The sequence below is a fragment of the Cetorhinus maximus genome, chromosome 10 (assembly GCF_964194155.1).
Source record: "Cetorhinus maximus chromosome 10, sCetMax3.hap1.1, whole genome shotgun sequence".
NCBI classification, from domain to species: Eukaryota; Metazoa; Chordata; class Chondrichthyes; order Lamniformes; family Cetorhinidae; genus Cetorhinus; species Cetorhinus maximus.
The window spans coordinates 76,852,342-76,874,288 of NC_135888.1; the positions used below are offsets into that span (position 1 = coordinate 76,852,342).

At 41.8% G+C, this 21,947-nt stretch overlaps 1 protein-coding gene across 6 annotated transcripts in view; it reads left to right on the forward strand.

Annotated features, from left to right (window-relative positions):
- The first annotated feature begins 5,237 nt into the window (after nt 1-5,237).
- The window catches only part of LOC144685769 (lateral signaling target protein 2 homolog), a 56,050-nt gene continuing 39,340 nt past the window's right edge, over nt 5,238-21,947 (forward strand). For 3 of the 6 annotated variants that reach the window (XM_078550621.1, XM_078550620.1, XM_078550624.1), the window contains exon 1: nt 5,238-5,901. In XM_078550621.1, coding sequence (XP_078406747.1) covers nt 5,833-5,901 — 69 coding nt within the window. In that variant the 5' untranslated portion in view covers nt 5,238-5,832. Of the gene's footprint in view, nt 5,902-9,416; nt 9,518-21,947 lie in introns of those variants that run through there. The other 3 variants (XM_078550625.1, XM_078550622.1, XM_078550623.1) reach the window with 3 other exon arrangements.

The window sequence follows — 21,947 nt, forward strand, 5'->3', positions numbered from 1 at the left end:
ACACAGATAAACAAAGCTGTGGACTGGGAGATCCACCCAATGGCATCTGTGGATGAGAGTCTGGCAAAGCTAGCAAAAAGCACAATTTTTACCAAACTAGATGCAAACAATAGCTTTTGGCAACTACCTTTGGATGAGTAATCCAAACTACTGACAATATTCATCCTGCCATTTAGGAGATACTGCTTCAAGTGACTACCCTTTGGTATTACATCAGTGCCAGAGATTTTTCAGAGGACAGTGATGAGTATTGTGGAAGGCTTAGAAGGGGGTCATCTGACACATGGATGACATCCTGGTCCATGGGTGCACTACATCAGAGCATGGTGGCAGAGTGAGAGTAGTGTTGCAATGCTTTCAAGAAACAGAACTAACTCTTAATAATAAATGTGAGTTCTCACATCCAGCCATTAAACTTCTGGGACACATTATGTTATTAACTGCTAAAGAATGAGCAAAGATGTCACCAAGAGTGCAGAGATTTTATTTGAGATTGATGAGATTCGATGCTACAGCCGAGTATGTCCAAGGAAAAACAACAAACTACAGCAGAGACACATTGTCATGCATTCCTGCTGAAAAGCCTGAAAAAGAGGACACAAATTTTGTCAAAGATACAGAGTCCTATACTTCATTGACCACAAAATTTCTACCAGCAACCACACAGATGGGAAATGAAATTCGAAAGGCTGAAAAAGCAGATGAAGAATGTGCTCAAATTCAGGAGTACTGCATCAAAGGATGTCCAGAATATGTCCAAGTAATCTCATCTTGAAGCAATACTTCAACCAATAAAGATATCTCAGTGTCACAGACAGCTTGCTGACTTATGATGACAGATTGGCCATACCTAGAGTCCTCAGGCTCAAGATCCTTCAGTGAATCTACTAGGGACAGTTGGACATTACAACGTGTGGTACCAGAGTGCGAAATTCTGTTTGGTGGTCAGGGATCTCAAAATCATTAGTGAGGACAGGGGAGTCAAAGATGGAAATTTTAAGAATTAGGGGCATTGATGGGGGTCTTGAAGGAAAGGGGAACAGGACCTGAGGACAGAGGGAACCATTAGAAGAAATTATTTCAATCTGCATTGCCTGCGTGATCCATTGCCAGCAGTAAAGAGAACCACTGATGGATCCTCATTTCCATCCAAACCGTGGAACATCTTGGAATGGATCTTTACGTACTCAAAGCAAAGACATTCCTCATAGTTGTTGACTGTTATTCCAGATGGGTTGAGGTTAAACACCTGCATGATCACACCTCGGAAGCTGTTATTATGCTACTAAAAGCAAAATTTCCCATGCACAGCATTGCAGACCCAGTCGTTTCAGATAAGTGCCCACAGTTTGTCAACAAATGTTTTAAGCTGTTCACAGAAGCCTATGGGTTTGTCCACATAACTAGTTCACACAGATACCCGCAAGCTAATGGGGAGACCAAAAGAGGAGTAAGGATGGTAAAGGCTTTGTTGATGAAAAATGACAAATCAACTTGGCACTTTTGAGTACCATTCTCACTGTTCCAGAATGGTCTGGCTCCATGCAAACTTATAATAGAAAGACAACTGTGGATTCAACTTCTTGCACTTCCTGGCACACTTATGCCATGCCTCAAGGCATCAGATATAGAGGGAGTAAGGGAGAAGGAGGATGAGTGTTATGCAAATCAAACCAGAAACTATAATCAACTCCATAGAGTACATAACTTACCAGAACTCCAGGCAGAGGAGTCAGTATGGATTCGTGACCAAAATCGTGAAGGCCAGGTTTTGGAAAAAAACGCTACAACCACGATCTTATCTTGTGGAGACTGAAAATGGAATAGTGAAAAGAAACAGAAGCACACTCGTATCTACAAGAAGAAGACCTTCCATTCCATTCAGTTACACAGAAGATCAGGAAGACGACCTGAACAGTGATCTGGTAGTCGTTATTGATTCACATTCTACTCTCCCCAGTTCAAGAGAGAACATGGAGAACTTGGATCCTATACATCCTCCGAGAGAGCTGAGAACAAGGTCGGGCAGATTGGTGAAACCACCAACGGTTATCTCTGTGAACTAGGGATGAAGGCAGAGACTTCAGGAGGAGAAGTAGGGTAATGTAAATAATGTATTGAATAGAGTCAGAGGCTTGGGGGATGTAGTGTAAAGGGTTAATGTTAAATATGTAAATAGATAGTCTACATCATCAGTGATGTAAGATCACTTGACAATGGAGCACACTGAGGGATGGCTGTGCGTGTAACACTGTGCTAAGTCTTTTCCTGTGTGTAGTTAGAAGAATGTTTAATAAAAGGTAAAGTTTATCAACAGCCTTGCCTCTAGCAGTCTCTATCGATCCTAACCAAGGACAACCTAAGTCAAGACCCACAACAATGAAAAAACAGTCAAGAAAGACAAGGCGGGATATACCATCATGGCCACAGCTGCAAGGATGTCATTTGTGACTTTGATCAGGGCCATTTCAGCATGGTGGTAGGGGCAGAAATGTGATTGGATAAATTCAAACATGAAATTATACCGGAGATTGGCACAGATTTGGGAGGTAACAACATGTTCAAGGACTTTTGAGAGGTTGGAGATTGGGCAATAGTCTCTGAGGACAGAGGAATCAAAGTTGGAAATTTTAAGAATTAGGGGCATTGATGGGAGTCTTGAAGGAGAGAGGAACAGTACCCGAGGAGAGAGGGAACCATTTACAATGCCAGCTAACATGAAAGTCAGGAATGGAAATTTAGTGGTCAGCAGTTTAGTAAAAATTGGGTCAACAGAGCTGCAGGTGGGTCTTACGGAGAAGATGAAATTGAAAAGAGCATGTGAGGGTGACAGAAGAAAACTTACGGAGAGACACGGGTTCAGGAAAGTCAAGTTTTGTCCAATGGACCAGGGGAAGGGAGAATGTGGCAAAGTCAGCTGAATGGACTCAATGCTAGTGACAAAACATGGGCTTCTCACACTTGTAGGGGAGAGATGCTTAAGGAGACAATCAACAGTGGAGAAAAGGCACAGGGGGTTTTATTTGCTCAACAGGATGTTCCTATAGTGCTGAGCAGTTTTGGAAAAGGAGAGCAAGGCTCTCTAGTGTTTTGTGTAGTCCAGCCAGATCAGATGATGGATGGCTAAACCATTTGTGCATCAGATGCTCTGCAGTCAGAATGTCAAAATACCTTGGAGTGGTGGGAATGAAGATGTGCTATGGTAACAAAGTACCTGAAAGGGGAGGAATCGAAGGTGTCATGGGAGGTCAACAAGATAGTAGGAACCAGGAGGATCAAGAAGAGGAGAAAGAGAACAAAGTAAGAGGGAGCTGGTCTGAGGAGCAGCTGTATGGAGGTAACTAGCACCCAAGGTCAGAAGTAGCAACAGGAGCTGGTCCAACCCGATCTACTGAAGAATGATGAGAAGATGTGGAGGATACGAGTTCAACAGGAAACATGGAAAACCATAACGCAAAACTCATGGAGCAGAATCCAGATCAAGATGGGAGGTAGCAAGAACAGATCAGAGCTGTCTCAGAAAAGTGGGAAAAATTCCCAGCAAATGAGCTGAAAACCAAGAATGTAGGAGCAGACCAGGTGTTAGAATTAGACTTAGTCCTGCAGAAGATGCAAGCTCAATAGCAAACAACAGCAGTGCTGAAAATCCAGAAGTCAGTGCAGATTCAACCCAGGAGAAAGTGGATTCCTGGTTGAAACCCAACATAGCAGCAAAGTAACGCTGATAAAATAGCAGTATGTTTAATTACAGTTCTGAAGTTCAGCAAGTGAGGGTTGAAGCTACACATGTTACCTTCACATTTGAAGTGACTGAGTAGCAGAGCAGAGTCATGTCTGATTCATCCAGCAGAGCATTGATGGGAAAGGAATCCAGAAGCCCAGGAAGTTGAACTTGAGCAAAATTGTAGCTGTTCAAAAGAGCAGACAGAATGAGCAGAACTGGGATATTTCCATACTTTAGAACAGATATTGACTTCTTAATTGTCAATTAAGACAAGAATGTCATCAAACAAAAGTAATTTAGCAAAGATTATCCCCACCACCATCTAAAGGGGCATAAGCAATAATCTCCAAACAGTAACTAAAAACAAAGGAAAACTTAATGCATTACATCAGAATAATATTTCCTGTGTTGCCAATGGACTTCAGCCCTTCCTCAAGTCTCCATCAGGTATGCATTGTGTATGTCAGGTGTTTAAGCCACATCATTGTTCCTGGATGAGTGCAGCTCCAACAACACTCAAGAAGCTCGACACCATGCATGACAAAGCAGACTGCTTGATTGGCACTCCATCCACAAATATTCACTTCCTCCAACACCGACGCACAGTGGCGGCAGTGTGTATCAGCTACAAGATGCACTGCAGGAACTCACCAAGGCTTCTTAGACTCAACCTTCTAAATCCACGACTGCCAACATCCAGAAGGACAAGGGCAGCAGATAGATGGGAACATCACTACCTGGAAGTTCTTCTCCAAGCAACACGCCATCCTGACTTGGAAATATATCGCTGTTCCTTCACTGTCGCTGGGTCAAAATCCTGGAACTCCCTCCCTAACAGCACTGTGGGTGTACCTACACCACATGGACTGCAGCGATTCAAGAAGGCAGCTCACACCACTTTCTCAAGGGCAATCAGGGATGGGCAATAAATGCTGGCCCAACCAGCACACCCACATCCCATGGATGAATAAAAGAATCATTCATAAGGTTCCAAAGTCACACTATTTTTGGCCAATGTGTTAGAAAGGCAATAGATAGAGGTCTATCTGACTGTATTGCTGCTCCTTTGAAGAGGTATAATTTATAAAAAAATATTTGGCTGACTGCAGTGTCACTGTCACCCAGCGTCTCTATCGAGCAGTCTCTGAAACACATGCTCTTGTTGTCGTTATAGTGGTTACCAGGTAAAAGAAAACACGCACTGGTGTGGAGATGAATTATTTTACAGATTTGATGGTTCATCTTGTTTTATTATGGAAACTGCAACAGAAATACTTACTGCCTAAATATTTGCGTTGAAAACCTCAGAACATAGGCTTGCAGGTGTTGAGAAGATTTCCTTTACCAATATGGTAGGTTTTGCGCCCTCACCTGGACCGTCCTTTGGGCGGGATTACAGCTTGGAGGGCGGAGCCGTGCACGGAAAGGCGGGGCCAATTTGATCGCGTCAGCGCGTAAATTATGATTAAGTTAGGTAAGTGCGTCAGGTGGGCAGAGAGAGATAAGGTAGACAGGACAGAGGCGAAGACGGAAGGGACTGGAGGGTGCGGGTTGACCCGATAATAGGAGAGCAGAGGGGCAGGTCGGAGATGGAATGAGAGGCTCGGTTCAACTCAAAAATACTTTCTGAGTAGTTAACAGCTGGAGGAGTTATTGCAGTGTCTGAAAAGGAAACAGCAGAGCACCCGGGAGATAGTGAACCACCCCTCTACCTGACAGAAAAACATGTCTTGCCAGATCAAGAAATACTAACCTACCCAAGGAAGAATGATGAATAATTGCTAATCTGCTCAAGGAAGAATGTGCAGAGTTATTTAAACTGTGTGTGAGAGAGAGCGAGAGAGCGAGAACTGGCTATTTGCCCTTGTGCGAGTGTGCGAGAAACTGAAGAATAAAATCAGCCTGCCCATGGAAAGGAAGTGAATTGCCAGTCTATCTGCTGGGGACACAATTACCAACCTGTTGAAGTGAGAGGGGACAGAGATAAGCCAATGATTGTGATTGAGAAGTATTGCCATGCTTGAAAAAGTGTACAAAAAACATTGAAGCAGATCCCAGACAACAGAAATCAGGACTGTGGATCCAGCTGCTTGAAGTGTGGGTTTTGAATGCACAGCATCTCTGAGGAGCTGAATATGCTGCCTGCTGCAGTGAAGAGATGGCTCTACAAACCCAAAGTAAGAGGCTATTTGACAGTGTATATTCTGCACTCAAACTTTCCACTCTTCATTCCATTCACCTCTGCTATAATTTTAAAAGCTTGTACTTGTTTTTAATATTTTCTGTCCTTTTTCTAATGATTTTGGCCTTTCAGCTACTTTTATTTTTAAACTTGCAATTAGAATTCTAATCTGTAGCAGTCTATTAAAATAGTGACTTAGTTTTGGCTTTCTGTTTAGTAGCTATTGGGCAATTTAATCTTCTGTTTCCTTCACACAACAAAGTGCCCTCAAATTACTGTCCTTTGGTACACTCTACTGAGTGTGTCATAGCAGCCAGAGATTATTGGATGTCTCTTCTTATCTGCCTCCTTTTCTCCTGTTGGGAAGTGCCTGAACTACTTTCAGTACATTCACTTTGGCTACTTGATCAGCAATGCATTCAAACTCCAGCATACTACATCACCTCAGTAGGTCATAAATTAAATTGACAAATGCAACATGTTTATTTTAAAAAGGTTTGAAGTCCAATAATTGTTTCTTTCGGCACATTAAGTTGTAATTAACAAAACAGTATTCCTAAAATTGTGGAAGTAATTTGGGAACAGGCAACAGGCAAATAAGGAGGAAGGGATTTCAAAATGACTTCACTGAACCCAGCCTTCAATCCATATTTCTATTTGGTTTGAGATTAAATGGATATTTGTATCTGTGTGTCTTAATAATTTCAGTTGCTTGCCTAATACATATATAAATCATGGTGTGGTGTCAAATATGAATTGCATCACATTCATGGTCCTGGTCATAACTCAATAGCAAGTTCACTCATGAATTTTCATATCAACCCATTTGGCAGATATGAATCATCTTTCATGGTTCTTCATTTTGTGTCTTTGCATGATGTGCACTAGGGAAAGTTGTCTAATTTGTAACCATTGGCTTTTGGAGAACTTAGTTGCCCAGGTTAGAGATATGTGCAAGAATTTGTTAACTGTTTGTGTATGTAGCTGCTCTCTCTTGACCAGTGCACATGTAAAATGTGTGATTGGTTAGTTGATTCAATTTAACTAAAAGTAACTGGCTTTCTTTTTTTCCCCCCAACCACTCCTCCCTCCCTCCCTTGAACTCTTGTAAACTCTTGGTTGGCAGAGTTCCATAAGAAACAATAGTATCTTCGCTGAGTAAGCTTTCATGTGTGATAAGTGAGTGTTACCAGAGCATCCGACCATGGTGGGGCCGAGTACCTAAACCCAAATCCTGTTATTGCCCCACATCTATACATTCTGCATTTTCCAGTTGGTACCATTGAATAGCATTTGAGAACTCAACAGATTTATTTCCTCTCTCTTGTGGGGATGCAAGGCTAATTTAGGGTGTGCCTTTAAAAGGTGGAAAAGTTACATTCCTATTGAAATGTCATTTGGACTGAATTGATTGTGTAGTCGGGCCATAATTAACCTATCATAATTTCTTTGCTTTATCCCGATCTGTATGTTAAGCACAAGTAAATTTAATTTAGTTCTGATTCCTAACTCTTTTTATTACAACTTACACAATTATTTGACATGCAAGTAGGACCTATTGCTCATTTAAACTAATCATGTTTATGAATCACCTGAGGAGGCAGGGATCAACCATGTTGTGTTTTGACTTGTTTTATTTCTCCCTACCCTGTCAACATTTGATATTTCAATACACTGCATTCTCTCTATCAATTGCTGCACAAAAATGGAGAGATATTTTTGGTCAATGGCCTTTTATCAGAACCTAAACAGTTCTGACTAAAGGCCAATTACCTGAAACATTAACTCTGTTTTTCATTCTCTCCATAGGTGCTGCCAGCCCTGCTGGGTATTTACAGCATTTTCTGTTTTTATGATTTTTTGGGTATATACAAAACTAACTAACTTGTTTCATATTGCAATTGATATATAATAGTTGCATATGTGTTAAGACCCTGCTACTAGATGCAACATTCTAATGTCAGGTGACTTCCAGTGGCACATTGACCCATCCCAAAAACTAACTTTCCATTGCAATGCTGGAGGTGCAGTACTGCTGATTGCAAAGATTAAAAAGTTGTTGCTGCTTGCACTCCTGCCACAGGCTGCTATTTTTTTTCTCTCGCAATAGATGGATGCATGTATTGTTTTACAGCGCGTATATACACACACACACACACCTTTCCTTGATAGTTGGGAAAGTTGGAAACAGAAACCTAAATTTGCAGGTAGGATTCTTCACCAACTGAGCACAATCACTTGTTTCCTATTGCTGCTGCTGCTCAGAAATCCACACTACAATGCGAATGAGGTGAATTGCTCAGCATGTGGGCAATGACTGGCATTCCACAAGGAATATTGCACCATTTTCCCAATCTTGGAGCAGTTCAGTTCTGTGATTCATAGTTTTTGATAAATAGTGTTTATTAAGGGAAGGAGTTTTTGTTCAAGGGAATGGACTACATTCCTATTCTAAGGTCAAAATAAACCATTTCTCAGTCAGGTATCTCATTAGTAGCCAAGCAGCATAGTCACCCTACTCTTTCCCCGAACAAGAAACCATCATTTCAAACAGTAAAGAGCACACTTGGATGAACTAGTGTGGTGTTTTCACTTCCATATCAGGCACTCTTGTGACCTTTTAAATTAGATTTTTTTCCTCATTGAAAAGTGAGAGTTTTGGACTATTGGCCTTTACGTCTTAGAAACCAGGCTGTGAATGCCCAGACACTTGTACAGCTAGAAAAGGTGCAAGGCCTTTATTCTCTGGGCTGGCTTTCAAGGCAGGTCACAGATGAACCTGTTTCTAATGGAAGCAGTGGCTTAATGATTCCTGGTGACACATAGGGCCCCATAGTCTTCACCACTGAAGCCTAAGAAAAGAAAAGGTGAACATATGAGTGGAGATCACTCCACTAACACAGCATTCTGATATAGGCTGGGGACTATGTACCAACTCATCACCTCCACCCCCAACATGGCAACACCTGCATCTCAAATCATAAAGCAAGTAGCAGCTAATGTTAATATTGACTGTCACTACAGTTGCTATTAAAGGCAGAATGCCTAAGAGGGAAATATAGTGCTGTTCCTCAAGGTTAAATTGACGGTCAGAGTAGGAGGGGAAATTGAAGTGGAAAGCAACAGAAATGGACCGTGTAAAGGTAAGAGATAAATGGGCCTTTCAATTTTGATAAATTTCCAGCAGGGGTGAGCAGGAAGCAGCACCAACACACTCTCCAATGAAACAGTAAAAAGAGTCTGGGAAAGGGCTTCAGTGAGAGTGTTCAGCATATTTACAAAAAGATAGGCATTGCCAAAAGCCATGTGGGTTTCCACAGCAGGAATTTTTATTTGGAAGAAGTGAAAAGGTATTCAAAGTAAGAACCAGTTCAGCCAGGCAGACAAGTATCGTCGTGATTAAGGATTGGTTGGGCTACTGTTGAAAGCAGGGCTGGCTTGGTGATGGCTGGAGGTGTAGAAGAACAATTGTACAACCACAGTGAAAAAGAGATGTGGATCCAAAAAAGAGGGAGAGAGTATCAGAAGAATGGTTGATGTAGGTGAGCAAATTGGTCATAAGTTGTTGATGACACTTCCTTAACTCTGAAAACATGTTGTCAACTCTTAAGGTAAACTAGTCAACAAATACTAGGCATTTTTGGTTGATCATTATGAAGTCTGCAGAGTAGGCGCTCTGATTACCAGTCTCTTGCTGTGGTGAGTTCTGAATAATTTTTCTAGGTATGAAATGATTGCACAGGTCCCAAAAATCTTGCAGTCATTATGTGGTGATTTAATCAATTCTGTTGCCAGCTGGCAACAGAACTTCTTGAAGCACCTTGGGGTCGATTCTCAACCTGTCACCAGGGGTGTAAATGCAAATCTAGCATTGGCCAATGAAACCTGTGGTTGAAATGCAATGAAAGCCAGTTTGTTCATTTTCATTGTGTCAGCAAATGTGCCGGGAAGAAAGGGCAAATGGTTTGGGTTTACAAAATCTTCCACAAGTGTGATGCATAAATGCTCTATTACTGACTTTTCAGAAGAACAGGGCAAGTCAGTTGAATGTACATTTTTTCTGTGTGGGGTATAATAATTTTTTTCAATGAGACAGATTTAAGTATTCTCTACCGCTTACAATCTTGGGTATCATGAAAAATTAAATCTGTCACATGATTTTGAGCTCCATTCCTCATCTGTGCAATGGGAAGATTATAGATGGCATTTGAGTACATGTTACCTTTTTGCCTCCCTGAGTGCATTAGTTGGGAATATATCATATTTTGTGTGTACCAAATTCAAATCTTTGAAACTTTAAAGAGAAAATAAACACATTTATTTCCTAAAATAACGATTCTATCAATCGAGTTTGGCTCCACCTCCTCAATTTCATCAAAAATATTTAAAAATCAGTAGTTGCAGAGGACTGGGCAATACATTGACCTTTTTTTTTCTTTAAATATGCTCTTGGGATATGAGTGTCACTAGCAAGTCGACATCTATTACCTATCGATAGTTGGCCTTGAGAAAGTGGTGGTGAGCCTTCTTAAACACTGCAATTTGTGTGGTGAAGGTACTCCCACAAAATTCTGGCACCTAGTTCAGACTTTGGATAAAATTAGGGCCTTGTATAAAATTAGTTTGGGTAATTTAAACTGAGTAGTCAGAGCCAGTAATGCTAAACCATTTGTAGTGGGCACTAAATTGGACTCTCATTTGGAGAGGTCTAGAAGCATGGCTGGTGTAAGACAAGGTAAGAATCACACTGGTACAGTAGAGGAGCTCCTTCTTGTAAGACCACTGACCGGGGCTCTGCCTGAATTTAAGATTAGTTGAAAAAGTCCCACTTCCTAAGATTAGATATTCATCAATCTGGGCTTAACACTTTGTCTTGCTGTACTTTGTCATGAGATGAGATGGAGCTGGTTGACACCCCTGGCTATAATACACGCTTTTTCTCATTTATGCAGTGAGAGTGCACCAATTTTGTTAAAACCTTACTGTATGATTCTCTTGTATACAGAATGGACAGTCATGCAGCAAGGGAAGCAGTTACAAATGCAAAATACTGTGGATGCTGGAAATCTGAAATAAAAACAAAATGCTGGAAATACTCAGCAGATCTAGCAATGCCTATGGAGAAAGAAATTGAGTTAATGTTTCAGGTCTGTGACCTTTCCTCAGAACTTCCTGATAAAACGTCACAGACCTGAAAGGGAAATAGTTATCGCTTATAGGACTACTGTACATACCTCCTTGCAATCTTGTGCAGAGGGCAACTGTTTTGAACTGAACACTTTGTACAGCCATGAGTTGTGAAGATGGGAAAGCTCTGTCAATTTCCAAGGGCCTGTCAGATTCTGATGGCTGTGATCTCTGATGCAATGCATTGCATTTGTCTGGAGGCCTTTTAACTAAATAGTATCTGTAAACCAATATATTGCACAAATACGTAGGAGCTAGATCTGTATCATGAAGTGTGGAGAGGTTTGAGCAGAACTATTTTTAAGTAAGTAGGCTCTTGGTTTAGAGATGCAGATGGGTTTATCTTAGCGATTTTGATTAAACTCATGATGGTGTTTTCCTTCTCACCTATTTATAACAGCATTTGATTTCAGCTTGAAGAGGAAGTATGTATTTTTATAACTGGGTGAATCAGTCATAAGAGTGTGAATTTGGGTTACTATTGTGTCTGTTTTATGTTAGGAAGATAGCATTGTGGATACTTTGTGTTCAGTTGTCCTGTGTAATGATGCATAAATGTGATTGTTGCAGACTTAGTAAAAGAACCAGGTGTTTACAATTCCAATAAATATGAAAGATAATGGTTGCCAGAGGCTCCAAAAGCACTTTTAGTATGCTTTGAAAAAGCAGAGCTTGAAGCATAGCTTGCCTTTGTCCCACTAGGTGTTTATCAACTCTGGAGTGTTGACAGAGCTTTTTTAAAAATAAAACTTGGTGGCTTTCGTAAATGAAGATTATAATATATGATTTTAGTAGTCACCCCTCCCCACCACCATCTAAAGAAAACTGAGAAGGTTATATTATTGTATACATGTGTTTGGGAAGTTTGGGAAGGGTGCAGAGGAGGGCCACTAGACTAGATTAATTCCCAGTATAAAGCATATTAACTATCAAAATAGGTTGAAAGAATTGCGACTCTGCACTTTAGAGAAGCTTGGACTTAGTGGTGGTCTCAATGAGGTTTATAAGATGACAGAGGGAATAGATTGTGATAGTTTGTTCCAATGAAATGGGCTAGGGAGGACCAGGGATCACAGTTTATATTGTGTATGACCAGATCTGGGTCAGATGTCAGGCGATGGTTCTTTTCCGAGAATAGTGGACCTCTAGAATTGGCTAGCATCTTGTTCCGTGGATGCAAATTTACTGAATTTGCTTAAGAGCTGGACTTTCTTTTCTGATTGGGGTGAACATCACCTCTTGTGAAAGGTGGATATTTGGAGAATACGGGGCCAGAGTAATCTCTGGGCTAGTTTCAATCACCTAGATGGATTGAAGAGAAATTTCCCCTTTGGGAAATTGGCCTGGGGTTTTAGCTTTCTTCATCACACCAGGAGATCACGTGGTTTTGGTTGGGGTGGAGAGACTATGCATTGTGATGCACAAGATATTGCAATTGTCTAGGACAGGCTGGACAGACCAGAAGTTCTTCACCTGTCCATCATTGTTCGTATATCTGAGGGGAAAGATGCACCCAGCTATCTCATTTGGATATGTTTGGTAACTTGCTACGGTGAAACAGTGGTAAAAATTCATTCATGTCCTGCCACTCTGAGATTTGCTGGTTAGTACAACATGTCCACACACACACACCTGTGTTCATTGATACAACCCTTGGCACAGATTCCCTCTAATTATTTACCTTTATGAAAATCCTTCTCAATCTTGAAATACCTTTTCTAAAATATTAAACCTGTTTAAACTTCTTTATTTTAATTGAGAGGCCTAGTTCCTTTAGTAGTCCCCTAAAACGCCTCATGTGGGTGTACGTACACCACATGGACTGGAGCGCTTCAAGAGTTGGCTCACCACCACCTTAAGGGCAATTAGGGATCACAATAAATGCCGGCCTAGCCAGCAATGCCCACATCTGTGAAAGAATAATAAAAAAAAATGTGGTAGCACCTTGTTGAACCTCTTCTGCACCTTTTCTTTTGTATTTACAGCCGTCCAAAAGTAGGTTCAAGGCTGGATACAATATTCTAACTATGGCCTAACCCATTAATTCATAAAATATTAACATTGGTTCTTAGGTTTAACAAATAGGGGCACATAACATATTTTAAAAATTGTTTTTTTCAACATTTCATCAACTTGTCCTAATACTTTTTAAAGATTTGTGTCTGAACCCATATTGTTCTGTGTTTTTCTTAAGTTTAATGGCGTAATTAAGTGTTTCATTTCTGATGTAATCTTTAAACACTGGTTTCATTGTTTGCATGCATTAGGTTCTGATCCTGTACTGGGTTACAGTTCTTTTGTATAGGTTGTTTTTGGGATTGATGCCAGTGATTCTGTTGCATAGGATGGTATGGAGCTGTTGCTCCAAAGGCTGCTGCATAAGCAGTGAGTTTTTAATAAAACAAACTGACAATATTTAAAATGAATTGTTATCTCCAAATCAGGATCGTTATGATTTCTTTACTTTTTTTATGGTGATCTGCACAGCTGCCTTGTAAACACAGCAAGTAATATGAGAATTCCTAAAGGGGCTTTTGTACCCAAATTAGATGATCTTATTGCAGTATGAGTCATACACACAGATCACAAAGACCCCTGGATGACTTTTCACTCTCTTAGGCTCCTTGCTAATCTTGTTGTGGAATGACGTAGCACACTGCTGTCAGCCATCTAAAGTACTCCAGGCAATTTCTTGTGGCATATACTCCTCACTCCTTCTGATGTTTTGCAGAATAGTGTTCTGAGTCCTATTTTTAAACCTGTGGAGAACAGGCTAGGGGTGGAGTTGTCCCAGATTTGCACTAGTGCGGTAGCAGGCAGGTGAAAGGATGGTTTATCCACTGGCTGCAATGGCGGCTTCTTTTGGGCCGTATCATCCCAAACCCACCTCATTAATTATGCATTCCCAGGAAACACACTGTTTCGATGACAGGTGGGCTCCGAGTTGCGCCCCCCCCCCCCTCCCCCCCCAGCTGGCCATGACCTTGCCACTTCATAACGTTGGGCACAAAATTTAAAGTACAGCCACGCACATGCCTCTCCGTGCTTCCAGCCCAGGACTCCTGCAGATAAGACATGGCTCCGAAATAGAAGGAGGCTGCAGCCCCCAGGTTTAGTGACACATCCCTTGAGCGCCTTTTGGGTGCTGTGGAGGCCTGCTGTGATGTCCTCTACCCCGCTCTGGCAGCAGGAGGGGCAGCAACATTACCACTCTGGCTTGGTAGGCGATGGCAATGGTGATCAGTGCCAGCATTGCACAGAAGAGGTTGGCCATCCGATGCAGACAGAGGATGAATGATCTCATCCGTACCACTAGAGTAACGCAGCCATCTCATCACTTTTTTAAACTCACACGCTCTAGCCCATCACACATCTCACTCACTGCCAACTCCAGGAACATCACCACTCACTCTTTCACACACGCTCTCACATCTCCATCTGGCCTCATCTCCTCTGGAGACTGCTTCCTCAGCCCTCACCATCTTGAGGCCAGTTGCACAGATCAACTTGTCCTCCACACAAACCCATCCCCTTATCCAGTACAGCCTCTTCCCTTGCCTGAGGCCACTGCTCCCCCTTCCTCAAACAAACCCTAGCCCTGTAACTGTACAAAGCCACCCCCACCTTATGGCTGGTCTGGTAGGTAGATGCCTACCTGTGACACCCCCCGGCTAAAAGTGATGTGGTGCTGTTTGCAAAGCCTGGCGCTGATGGCCACGAGTGCTACCCAAAGCTAGGTAGACAAGTAAACTTCAACGTCCCAAGAAAAGTGCAGCTCACCAGGTGCATGTCACTAATGTGCAGTTGTGAAACATGTTGGTGTGCAATCACGCTGACGTGTGTGGACGATCCAGCATTGGGGGATGAGTCCAGCAGGCTAGCCTTATAAAGGTATGCAGATGTATTACAATGTGGTTCCCAACATCCGATGGTGGGAAACGTGGCCTGCCATTGACAGGCTGAGCGAACAATTGCAAACTGGATTCACAACATCGTGATTTTTGGCCTCCTCGCCATATTGTCCACTCACGCCGCTGAGCATTGCCCGACGCCAGTAGGCATGGAAAATTCTGCCCTAGCACTTTCCGACTGGCTACACATGAAACTTCCTGTACCTATAGCTTTCTGGTTCACAGTCTTATACTGGCTGCAGAGTAGTTGTGGCTGATTTGGTAATGTAGCAAGTCAGAACTCAAAACCTTTGTATTGTCCATTTCCAGCCATGGATAATACAAGTTGTTGATTTCAACTGCACAACTGAGGGAAACACATTGATGAGATGGTTAAAAACAAAAAACTACTGCGGATGCTGGAAATCCAAAGCAAAAACAGAATTACCTGGAAAAACTCAGCAGGTCTGGCAGCATCGGCAGAGAAGAAAAGAGTTGACATTTCGAGTCCTCATGAAACGTCAACTCTTTTCTTCTCCGCCGATGCTGCCAGACCTGCTGAGTTTTTCCAGGTAATTCTGTTTTTGTTTTGATGAGATGGTTATTTCCTCATTCTTCCCCACATGGGCTGTGCCTCAGTGAAGGTCAGTCATTCAGTCAAGCTACCTTCAATTTGGTCAACCAGTAGAATGGTATTGGCAAAGCTCTGGGGATAGGTTTTTGGCTGGCGGCCTCTCATTCTTCTAAATTCTAGCGAATATAGGCCCAGTTTCCTCACAGGACAATGCCGCCAGCTCATGAATCAAGCGTGGTGAACCTTTGTTGTTTTCCCTCTATGACAAGTATATCCTTCCTTGGGTAAGGAGACCAAAACTCTCTGCAGTACTCCAGTTAGTCTTACCAAGGCTTTGTACAATTGCAGCAAAACATCTTTGTTTGGCACTCAAATCTCTCGCAATAAAGGCCAACATACCATTTGCCTTGCTAGTTGCTTGTCGCACCTGCATGTTAGCTTTGTGCCTCATGAGAAAAGACAGCCAGATCCCTTTGGACATCAGCACTTCCCAAGCACTCTCCATTTAATAAATGCTCTGCATTTCTGTTTTTCCTACCAAAGTGGATCACTTCACATTTTTCCACATTATTTTCCATCTGCCATGTTTTTCCCCGTTCACTAAGCATGTCTAAATTCCCTTGAAGCTCTTTTGCATCTTCCTAACAAATCCCATTCTAACCAAGTTTTGTGCTTTCAGCAAACTTGGACATATTACATTTGGCCCCCACATCCAAATCATTGATAGAGATTGTGATTAGCTGGGACCCTTGCGCTACCCCACTAGTCACAGCCTGCCAGCCTGAGAATGACCCATTTATTCTTACTCTTTATTTTCTGTCCAATTAATCAATTCTCAATCCATGCCTGTATGTTATCGCCAATCCCATGTGCTCCAATTTTGCTTACTAATCTCCTGTGTGGGACCTTATCTGAAAATCCAAATACACATATTCACTGGTTCTCCCTTACCTATTCTTCTAGCTACATCCTCAAAAAAACTACGATAGGTTTGTCAAATATGAATTCCCTTTCATAAATCCATGTTGACTCAGAAAATAATGGTAGGATTGGCAAAGTGTCCTGTTTTCACATTGTCACATCCTTTATAATAGATTCTATCCTTTTCCCTACTACTGGTGTCAGGCTAACAGGTCTGTAGTTCCTGTGTTCTCCAGCTCTTCCTCCTTTCTTAAACAGTCGGGTTACATTTGCAACCTTCCAATTTGCAGGTACAATTCCAAATCTATAGAATTTTGGAAGATGACCACCAATGCACCCACTATCTCTACAGCTGCCTCTTTCAACGTTCTGGGATGTAGATCATCAGGTCCAGGGGATTTATCAACTTTCAGTTCCATTAATTTCTCCAGTACTACCTTTTTGCTAAGTTCTTTCTGTTCCTCATTCCCGCTAGTCCCATGGCTCTCTAGTATTTCCTGGAAGATTTTTGTATCTTCCTCTATGAAGACAGGCACAAAGGCCTTGACAGAAATCTTTGTATCCTCACTGGCTACTGGTGAGGTCCCAGAGGACTGGAGAATGGCCAATGTTGTTCCATTGTTTAAGAAGGGTAGTAGGGATAATCTAGGAAATTACAGGCCGGTGAGCCTTACGTCAGTGGTAGGGAAATTATTGGAGAAGATTCTTCGTGACAGGATTTACTACCATTTGGAAGCAAATGGGCGTATTAGTGAGAGTCAGCATGGTTTTGTGAAGGGGAGGTCGTGTCTCACTAACTTGATCGAGTTTTTCGAGGAAGTGACAAAGATGATCGATGATGGAAGGGCAGTGGATGTTATATACGTGGATTTCAGTAAGGCCTTTGACAAGGTCCCTCATGGCAGACTGGTACAGAAGGTAAAGTCACACGGGATCAGAGGTGAGCTGGCAAGATGGATACAGAATTGGCTTGGTCATAGAAGACAGAGGGTAGCAGTGAACAGTGGAAGGGTGCTTTTCTGAATGGAGAGCTGTGACTAGTGGAGTTCCGCAGGGATCAGTGCTGGGACCTTTGCTGTTTGTAGTATACATAAATGATTTGGAGGAAAATGTAACTGGGCTAATTAGTAAATTTGCAGACGACACTAAGGTTGGAGGAGTTGCAGATAGTGAAGAGGATTGTCAAAGGATACAACGGGATATAGATCGGTTGGAGACTTGGGCGGAGAAATGGCAGATGGAGTTTAACCCGGACAAATGCGAGGTAATGCGTTTTGGAAGGTCTAATACAGGCAGGAATTATACAGTAAATGGCAGAACCCTTAGGTGCATCAACGGGCAGAGAGATCTGGGTGTACAGGTCCACAGGTCACTGAAAGTGGCAACGCAGGTGGATAAGGTAGTCAGGAAGGCATATAGCATACTTGCCTTCATTGGCAGGGGTATTGAGTATAAAAGCTGGGAAGTCATGCTGCAGCTGTATAGAATCTTGGTTAGGCCACACTTGGAATATTGCTTGCAATTCTGGTCACCACATTACCAAAAGGATATGGAGGCGTTGGAGAGGGTGCAGAGGAGGTTTACCAGGATGCTGCCTGGCCTGGAGGTTATTAGCTATGAGGAGAGGTTGGAGAAACCTGGATTGTTCTCACTAGAGCGATGGAGATTGAGGGGCGACTTGATAGAAGTTTACAAAATTATGAGTGGCATGGACAGAGTAGATAGTCAGAAGCTTTTTCCCAGGGTGGAAGAGTCAATTACTAGGGGACATAGATTTAAGGTGAGAGGAGAAAACTATAGAGGAGATGTGTGGGGCAAGTTTTTTATGCAGAGGGTAGTGAGTGTCTGGAATTCACTGCCAGAGGAGGTGGTGGAAGCAGGTACGATAGTGGTGTTTAAGAGGCAGCTTGACAAATACATGAATAGGATGGGAATAGAAGGATATGGACCCCGGAAGTGCAAAATGTTTTAGTTGACGGGCAATATGATCGGCGCAGGCTTGGATGGCCGAAGGGCCTGTTCCTGTGCTGTACTTTTCTTTGTTCTTTGTTCTTTTATTTATTTGGTTTCTCTGCCATTTCCTTATTCCCCATTATAAATTGCCCTGTCTCTGCCTGAAGTGGCCCACATTTGTCTTCACTAATCTTTTCCTTTTTGCATACCTATAGAAGCTTTTACAGTCTGTTTTTATGTTTATCGGAGATAGGAAGTGAATATGTTGATTGACCTGCTTAAAAGAAAAACGGGAAACTTTGCGAGATATATCCTTGAGACAATGCAAGTACATTTTTAAATATATTAAAGTAGATTTCTTTTTAAATCCTGCAACTAACCAAGATGATAAGAGCCCACCTAAGGGAATTGAAACTAGCAAATACAAATCTAAAGTGAATACTGAAATATTAGTTCCAACAATGATTTTATTAGTATCACAAGCTAACAGTAAAGGTTTAGATGCCCTGCCTCTGAGGTGGAACTGTGTTCTAACAAAAAAAAAGGTCTAGAACTGGAATATCAACCTTCCTTCTCCTAGCCCAAGATGTTGAGGAAGAAATGGTTCCCCCTCCCAACCCCTGCATTATTCCTTGCTGTAAAGAGAGTGGATACATAGGTAAGGTGTTAAGTTAGGAGAGTCGATGCACAGGCCAGAGGGCTGCAGAGTGTCCAAGAGAAAAATGAGACATTGTTCCTGAAGCTTTCGCTAAACAGACATGGAACAATGCGAGGTCAAAGACTGCGGTAAAGTGGAAATGGAAGGGGAGTTAAAGGAATGAGTCATGGTGAAGTCAAGGTTAACTTGGGGACAGAACGCAATTGTTCTGCACAACTGTCACCTAATCCTGGTTTCATAGGAAACTGCACTGAGCAGTGAGTACAACATACTTGATTAGAGGAATACACTGAGGTTATTGTTTAATACGGAAGAAGTGCCCTGGATAATGTGCAAGAGTAAGTGGATACATGTTGCATCTGGAAGTTGAAGTGGAAGAGTGTGCAATTATATTTCTTAGAGTTCCTCCAAAAGATTGACAGGGACAGTAAGGTGTGTTTGGTGGCAGCACAGCCTTAGAGGTGGTGGAAAATGAGCTGACAAATACAGAAGCTGATGGATTAGAAAGGTTGGACAAGGAAGATCCTGCCATTAATTTCAGGGGGTAATGGTGTAATGGCAACACTACTGAATTAGTAACCAGAGGGCCAGACTAATCTCTGGGGACACATGTTCAAATCTATCATGGCAGTTCGTGGAATTTAAAATCAATCAATAAATCTGGTATATAAAGCTAGTCTCAGTAATGGAGATCATGAAACTATCATCGATTGTTGTAAAAACCCATCTGGTTCACTCATGCCCTTTAGGGAAGGAAATCTGCCACCATTACATGATCTGGCCTACATGTGGCTGCAGACTCACAGAAATGTGGTTGACACTTAACTGCCCTCTGAAATGACCTAAGAAGCCACTTGGTTCAAGGGCAATTAGGGATGGGCAACAAATGCTGGCCCTGCCAGTGATGCCCATGCCCTGTGAAAGAATAAAGAAAAAAAGAGGAGGTGAGAGCTGTGACACAGAAATGGGATCATTGTCAATCTCCGAGAGTAAAGCGTAGTTGAGGAATAAGGTGAGGAGCCTTTATGCAGAAGGCTACCACCAGCAAGGAATTCGGGAAGAGGAAAGTCCGAAGTGGATCGAGAAGTTTGAGTGGAAAGTCAAAGCAGAGCTAATGAAGTTCTCTAAATCTGGAAGCAACTGTCGTAATTGTAGTATCCGGAGAGATCAGGAAATTGACCTGGGCAGGATTAGAACAAAGCATATTCCATATAGCCTAAAAGATATGGTGGGTTTCCATACTTGGCCAGACCTCCCACTATCTTGGCTACCCATACATTGCTTTGAGGTGTTTTAAATGTCTTCTCATTCCCTTAATTAGATTTCATAAACGATCACATCATTTCCTGCTTTTCTTTTAAGTAGATGATGCATCATTCTAACCACTGACTACAACTGATTTAACCTATTGTTTCCGTACCCCCTTTTATTGCCCCCTCAATTCTGTGTGAAAATGCATGTTAGTTTCCAATTCTAATGAAAGGTACACACCCCAGATATCGACCTGTCTTTTCTCTCTATGTACGCTGGTCAGTCTGCTGTATATTTTTAGTTGTTTGGTTTTTCTAGACTTCAAGCATTTGTGAGTTATTTGTCTTTTTATTTCTGCATATAACTACTTCCATTATTCTTTGTTCTTGTGTTATCCTCTCACTAAGATCGTGCTAACAATTATTGGTTGGTGATCACTAATTCTGTTAAATAATGGCTATGAGCCTTTGTAACCTTTTGGAAATGTAAAGAGTGTATATTGGAGGGAAGGGAGATCAAAAGCAATTGTGAATTGTGCAGTATAATTCTTCAATGATTGTCATAATGGACTGCATTACCCTTTTTGTACAAACAGCTTCAGTTTTAATTAAAAGTATGACAGTGTTTTCGTAACATGATTCTTGGAACCAAGCAAACTGTATGTTTGTGATTTGACACAAACAGGTGTGTCTCAATGCAACTTTTAAATGCTGCTTATAACAAAGCTGTTTCAAAAACAAATATGCTGGGATACTTTGTACTCCTGGCAATTGGACATTGTTCTCTATAATATTTTAAAACTTCATGGAGAACTTTAAACACGAAACAAAGCAGGAATTTAATTCTAAAGCAATTGAATGAATGAGTATAAAGATCATGGAGGTAAAGTCCTCATTATTCAAGCATGTTCAAGCTGTAGGTGGCTTCATTGTCTTCTGAGGGTCCTCTCAGTACTGGAGAGTCTGATGTGAGATTGACATGACCATCCTCAGATCTGGCAGTTCATGTTGTCATTGTTGGTGCTAGGGGGAACCTCTGCAACAGCATCATTTCTGACCTTCCTCTAGGCATGTTGGATGTTGCAAGTTTGGTATAGATGGTCCTCGAGGCATGCTGAACCAAATTTCAGTGTTTGCTTTCAAGTGGGCTGGTTGGCCGTAGTGTTTTCCCCAGAGAGGTGGTCTGCAGTGCAGAAATTTGTAAGAGCTTTCTTTAGGTTGTCTCTGTATCATTTGTACTGACCTCCTTGATGTCGCTTGCATAAAGAGCAAATGTTGTACTTACATTTCAACAGATACCAAAATCTTTTTCCAATCCAGTATTTGTAGTGGATCATACAATATTTTTAAGGCACCTTCAAAACCCCTCTACCTACATTGAAATGAAAGTCTTGAATTAATAAAGCACCATTCATGAATGACCTTGGGACATCTCAGTCCTTCAGAACCAATTAAACAATTTTGAATTGTGGACAGTGTAGAAATCCTATAATTTTTTTTTCAAATAGTGCTCTGGGATATTTTAATCCCACCTGAGAAGGTAGACAATTTAACATTTCATCCAAGAGGCAACACCTCTGACCGTGTAGTGCTCCCTTAATACTGCAC